Source organism: Arachis ipaensis, chromosome B08 (assembly GCF_000816755.2).
Source record: "Arachis ipaensis cultivar K30076 chromosome B08, Araip1.1, whole genome shotgun sequence".
In the NCBI taxonomy this organism is placed as follows: Eukaryota; Viridiplantae; Streptophyta; class Magnoliopsida; order Fabales; family Fabaceae; genus Arachis; species Arachis ipaensis.
The window spans coordinates 1,520,745-1,527,680 of NC_029792.2; the positions used below are offsets into that span (position 1 = coordinate 1,520,745).

The 6,936-nt window shown below is 35.6% G+C and overlaps 1 protein-coding gene and 1 pseudogene across 1 annotated transcript; one reads left to right on the forward strand and one right to left on the reverse strand.

The window, feature by feature from the left end:
- LOC110265895 overlaps positions 1–6,936 on the forward strand; it is a 91,729-nt pseudogene that overhangs the window by 13,025 nt on the left and 71,768 nt on the right.
- On the reverse strand, positions 1,899–2,840 carry LOC107614210 (mitochondrial import inner membrane translocase subunit TIM23-1-like). Its single transcript, XM_016316438.2, has one exon. It carries the CDS (start codon positions 2,730–2,732, stop codon positions 2,163–2,165), a length of 570 nt encoding a protein of 189 aa, XP_016171924.1. The 5' UTR covers positions 2,733–2,840; the 3' UTR covers positions 1,899–2,162.

A 6,936-nucleotide genomic window follows, 5' to 3' on the forward strand; every position in this document is an offset into this window, starting at 1 on the left:
GTCCTCTAAGTTTTTTTTTTTTTTTTTAATTTAGTATCTGTTCGTGGGAAATACTGCAATGTGCAATAGTTCTAGACAAACTATGCTGCGGATCTCGCATAATAAATATAGGGCACGAGTTTAACGCCAATACAATGTGCTACTAAATATTCTTGATGGCATGCTAGAACCACGTCGTATATGTACTTAAGTAGCCAAATCAAATCTCAGTTAAGTTTCAAGTTTCATTTTTCATTGAGCTAAATCTTAAAATAGTTTCTGACTTGCAATTGAACTTTAAATTCATCTCCAAACTTAAAATTGTTCCAAAATTATCCTTGAACTTAACAACGATCGTTTCTAAGATATTTTCTGACGAATATTCGCGAAAAGAGTAATGACGTGTATAAAAGAAACCACGATGGACAACTAATGGCTATATTATGTAGCAATTACAAGAGGTGATAGTGGTAGTGATGGTGGTGATAAAAACAACACCAAAGAGAATAAAAAGATTTAGATTGATGAGGGACGAGATTGATAAAATACAAGTCCAGCGTGATTTTCGGGAATAATTTTAAGATAATTTCACCGCAAAAATATCTCAAGACGAACCACATTAAATTTAGAGACAATTTTAAGTTGAACGTTGTCAGAAATGCAAATTGACATAATTATTGAACCAACCATCTCCGTTGGCCCAAAAGAAATCAAACGACAAACAAACCCACACAAAATAAGCTGCATTCTTTTTCTTCAATTCATTTCTATCACGTTATTTTACATTATTCTAGAATTAGTGACTCATAGTGTAAATATCATTCTATTAAGATTCTTGCATTTTGGAAGATTTGATACATACGACGAGCTGTAGATAAAATTCCTTTAGATATATATATATACAAGAATTTAAGAATAGCAACGAAAAATATACACAATACATTTTTCACCTTCTTCTTGTGTCTTTGCTAATATTTGTTAATAATCAACCACCGTTGTGATTATTTTTTAAGCTACAAGGAAACATGACCATATATACCATAATATCAAAGAAAAAAGAAAACACTTCCCCAAGTTTATGCACGAACCTGCTAAAACAAAACTAGCAAACTAACTTGGGTAAGGTTCAGGATAATCCGAGAAAATGGGAAACGGGCTTTCCTTTACACACAAATTTTTGGAATTCAAACTGATAGAACAAGAACCAAATATCATGAACTAGCAAGAGGATGAACAGAAACAACCAAATATCATGAAATAGCAAGAGGATGAACAGAAACCAAACTGCCGACACAAGATATAGAACATATACGTGCAAACGAAAAATTCCCGAGTATCCATCAGATCCTACAACAATCATCTACATTGGTTAATACTTTTATTGCTTCTGTTTGAGCTGAAAACTTGTTCAACTAACAAAGTAATACACAGGCGCTCTCCAAGTGCTGCACAAAAATAATTAGCACCACTCAAATCATGAGCTCAAACATCTAACAGAGTTAGATATAAGATAGAATCTGTAAATGGATGACCAAACTCGGGCACAATATCACATTAAAAGGATATTGAAGTCCTGCAAAACACTAAATGTGCCGACATTATTTTCTCTGTTAAATGGTTCCTAAAACATGAAAATTCTAAAATTCTACTAGTTAACGCTTACAAACAAAAACGTCTCGATATATAATAGAGAACCATTTCCTTATTCTAACTAATCACGATTCACCTAAATGCAAACTTAATTGCCTATTAAATTAAATAGATACTAAAATAAGGATTAACATTGTTTCCTAGCTGCTGCCCATCAAGACATACAATTCAAAGTTTATGCATTAAGAGTAACATCAGAGAAACTAAATCATACTCTACACAAGCACAATCCCACAACACAAACGACAAATTTTCTATGCTAATATATATATATATAATCCAGCTCTACAGCCGTCCATATTATTCATTAGAGATGATTCGAGAAATTATATGGTTAGCCTTAGCTATTAATCAAGCTGGAAAAAATTAAACTCAGGATATCAACAGTCTTTCAACAGCAACACCGTTGCAACTCACATTTTGCTGTAATCATCTATATTTTTTTTTTAAACACGAATATATCTCAATAATTAACCGCTCAAAATTGATAGAAGCAACCCAAAATGAAATAAAGAAAAAAAAAAATTAAAGGCTCACGCAAGATGTGCGTAGCGTTTGAAAGCCTGCTTAACCGTCACGACAGTTCCGGCCACCACTACTCCAACTGCGCCTGCCACGGCCGCAGATCTCACGCCTCCCGAAATCCTATACAGCGCTCCGGTGCCCAGCCCCGCCACCACGCTGTTCCACACGTCGTCGGTGTCTCTCGTCTCCATCATGGCGCTCTCAATCCCGGAATAGAGCAACCCTATGATGCCGAGACGGTTCCCCCAAGTACGTCCAGTGTGGCCGGAAGAATTCAGAATACGGTTGATCCGGAGCTTGAGCGTGTCGCCGGCCTCGAAGGATTTGACGCCGTCTACTAGGCCTCGAGCGCCGCCGCCGATGGCGCCACCGAGGTAACCGCAGCCAGTGTAGAAGGTGAGGTTCTCACCCCAGGATCGACGCTTACGTTCAGCCTCCTCGATGAAGAGGTACTCCGGCGAAGTTGGGAGCTGGTAGAGGTTTCGATTTGGAATCCCGAGGTCCTTGTATGGGTTGTAGAGGCGGATTTCTTTCTTGGAATCGGAGTCCGGTTCGTGATCGGGGGCTTGGTACGCCATAAGAGAAGCTTCCGGACTCTAGGGTTAGAGTTTCGGAGCTGAGAGAAACGGTGAAAAGAGGATTTTGAAAGAGCAACGATGCTTTGTTTTGAAGCTTTGCGTTTTGATGCCTAATCGAACCGCTATGGCGGCGCGTTCGGTTAATTTTAAATTTTAAATTTTTATTTCAGATTTAATATATTTAATTATTAATATATTACAATTTAAATACACATCCAAAAATCAAATTAGTTAGAATTTAAAATTTTGAATTTAAAATTCTAAAATAAATCTTATACCATCTTAAATTACTAGTAAAATCTTCACTCCATCAAGAGCTGCAGCGCCTCTCCCTCCTCATCTGTGACCGCTTTCATCTTCTCCCGTGTTGTGCACTTCTCTGCGACGATCTCCTCCTTCGGCGACGCGCACTTTCTCTGCGCATATCCTGGCGCCTTCTCCATCGATGGGCTCCTCCCCGTCCCTGGTCTCCTCTCTCGCGGCACGCACAACCGCCCCCTTTTTTCGCGCCTCCTGTCTCCTTCCCTACGTCGCACTCCTTCTATCTCGGGTAGTTCTGCTTCCTTTTTTCGCTTAATAAAAAGTTCTATTTTTTTAAATTTATGTATAATATTGAAAGTGTCTGTATTTTTTTTCTTTTTTTTCAAATGTATTTGTGATTATAATTTTTTTTTGCACTCATATGTTTGATTTGGAAGTTGTAATGTTAATCTAATTTGGATGTGTCAATACTTAATTTTGGGTGTGTTTATGTTGTTGATTATGTTCTTATGTACATATATAAGTTTTTTTTATGTGAATTTTGGATGTGTTGATAAAATATTTAGAGTGCATTCTTTTAGGTAGCGTTTGTTTTGAGGTACTGAGACAGAGACTGAGAGACTGAGACTCAGTATCGTGTTTGTTAGTTCAGAGACTGGTACTAAAATTTCTGTCTCTGTCTCTAAAATTTCAGTATTTCAGTACCTCCAAAAAGTAGGGACACATAGGACTGAAATTTTTAGAGATGGAAACTGAAACTTTAATAACATTTTATACCTAAAATACTTTCATTTCAATTAATTAATTCCAATTTTACCCTTTGTGCAAATTAAATTAGAGTTTCATTCTTGTTTCAATTCATGTCTTCCATTTTGCACCAAACAGAATACTGAGATTTATTTCAATCCCTGTCTCTTAGTCTCTGTCTCTCAGTCTCAGTCTTTTCGTCTCTGTCTCTCCACCAAACGCTACCTTAATTTTGGATGTGTATTTAAGTTTAATTTTTTCTGTGTTCAATATGTAATTTAGAACTATAATGACAATAATTTAGATGTGTTAATACATAATTTTAAATGTTATGTTGTTTATTTAATTTTAGATGTGTTTATAACATGAGTTTTGAATGTTTTGAATAAAAAAATAATTAAAGTGAGTTTAATTGATTTTGAAAACTTCACTTGATTTTTTTAAAATTAGTACACGAAAAGTTGTTATAAATAATTTTTTTGTTATTTTGAATATTATACTGTGTATATGAAATTATATTTTTATTATTTTAAATATTATAATAATTAATTGTGTGTATGTTTCTAATTCTTATCAATATGTATAGATAGTTCTAATTTAAAATTTTAAATATGTCTAAATAAATTTGGGTTAATCGAGTGATTAGCTTAATTGTCCCTCTTAAATAAAACTCAAAGTCATGATAGATTAGTTCTTAATTTATTAGATATTATAGTAAAAAACAAAAAAAAATATATCTATACCTAAATTTTATTATTTTTTTACCCCTACAACAAAATTTTTCTGGGTCCGTCACTGGAAGTGAGTTCAATTGATTTTGAAAACTTCACTGATTTTTTAAAAATTAGTACACGAAAACTTGTTACGAGTTTTATGGTTTGGTTTGCAAAAAATTATTGAATTGCAAGTGGTTACAAATTTTACAATGATAAGTATTCAAAACAAAAGTGGTTCCTTAAAAATAAGAAATATGATTAATTAAAAAATTAAAATAATAAAATATTAGATTTAAAGGTTGAATAAAGGTTGAATTTTGTTGTACAAGTAGCATTTTCCTATTAAGATACGATGCACCTCCTTGTAGGAGTGAACGCGGATCCGATCGAATATGGCAAAATCTTCGATCCGATCCGCACTCAAATTATCATATATTAGTTGAAATAAAACATAAAATAATATTATTTATTTATTTATTTATTTTTGCAGATCCACGGATATGCAGATACCTACAAAAAATCCGCAATCCGATCCGAATAAATACTGCGGATATGCGGATCGGATCCGATCCATCAACACCTCTAACCTCCAGCGCACGCTATAAAATATATAGAGTTCGTCGTACCCCCAACAAACTTAAAGCTACTTCTATAAAGACCCACCCTGATCGGAGTCGAAACTCAATTCAAGTAGCTTATTCTTCTTTCTGATATTGCTCATCATTTTAATAAACTCTGTACAATGTTTAGGATTCCGTTGTTATCCATTCATTATGATGGTGAAATAATGTATGATGAAGAAGGTTCTATCGTATTTAGATATGCTCAACCAGTAATTGCATACATGGCACCGGAAGTTAACAGTCTAACCATGTTAAAGAATTTAATATTAAATGCTATTGGGCAACAACAGACAAAAAGAGTAAAGAAAATTTACTACCGATATCCGTCCGAAGTAGATAACGTTTTGTTTTACAAAAGGTATGTTGTAGATGTTGTGATTCTTATTTTTGTATTTTTTGTATTATAGTTGAGGTTTTGACAGTATTTTATCTTTTTTTTCATTTAAGTATCAGCTACGTGATGATGAAGACATACGTCTTATAAGAGTGTGGCATAACCATTGGACAAATATTCATCTGTTGGAATTATTCGTTATCCTAGTTGAGTTAGGTAGACAAAAGTTATCTGCAGATACTGTTGTTGATAGCCCTTTAAGCGGAGCTGTTAGGAAAATATATTAGAAGGACGATAATTGACTTAAATATGTCACCTCAAGATAGTCAAGAGGGCTCAAACATTGAACATTCGAATGAAAACATGATGCAGTCTGATGTTGAAAGTCATGAGAGTTCTGCGATTAGAGACCCAATGACAGATCTGTATCAAGTCAATCCCGATGACATTGAAGATGTTGAGGCTGAACCAATGGAAATTCCCGATGAAGGTGAGGAGGAGGAAGAGATGAACTACTACGGTGACACACAAATTATGCTGAACACAACCAACCATTTTTCGACCGTACGACCAGTCGGATCACTTTTCCACTTTAAAACTCGATGTAATGACTTCATATTGTGTCTTCACTCAATGAGCCCCCGAAGAGGATCCCGTAAGTGACTTTGATATTGGACAACAGTTTGAAAAAAAGGAGGGAGCGATGTTGGCAGTTAAGACGTATAACATCAGGAGGGATATGGAGTATAAGATAGTAGAGATTGATCAATTAAAATATGCTGCACAGTGCAGCCAGTTCGGGTCCGGTTGTGGATGGAACATACGCATATCTTATCGCCGAAAGCAAGAAAAATGGGAGGTGAGGAGATACAATGGACCTCACACTTGCTTGCAAACATCGGTGGGCCAAGACCATCGAAGGTTGGATTCAAAGTTGATTGCTAAGTACATATTCACCATGGTAAAAGCAAATCCAACCATCAGCATTCGTGTTCTGCAAGGAGGTATGAAGAATCACTTCGGTTGCAAGGCATCATACTATAAGGTTTGGCTTGTAAAGTAGAGAGTCATTGGTAGGATATACGAAGATTCAAAGGAGTCATACAATGAGCTTCCTCGTTGGTTATTCGCTATGCAGATGTAGTTATCTGGTAAGATCTGTTACATTGTCTTTTGTTATATATGCTTAACGTAGCTAGACCTCTTCAGTAATAACATCTGTTATTATTTAGGTACCTAGGTTCAACTTGTTACCCAACCTTGGCCTGCTTCAGCTGATACTATGATGTTTCACCGGGTGTTCCTAACATTTCCTCCGTGTGTTGAGACTTTTAAGCACTGTAAACCACTTATTTTCATTGACGGCACCCACTTGTACGGTAAATATGGAGGAACATTGTTGATGGCAATTCAAACATATTGCCTATTGCATTTGCAATTGTCGAGGGTGAAACGAAGGAGGCTTGGTCATTTTTTCTTTCGTATCTAAGGCAGCATGTTACCCCCCTCCCCCACCCCTCCCC

Coding starts and splice junctions, on each gene's coding strand:
- LOC107614210 (XM_016316438.2), bottom strand. CDS start 2,732: ATGGCGTACCAAGCCCCCGATCACGAACCGGACTCCGATTCCAAGAAA.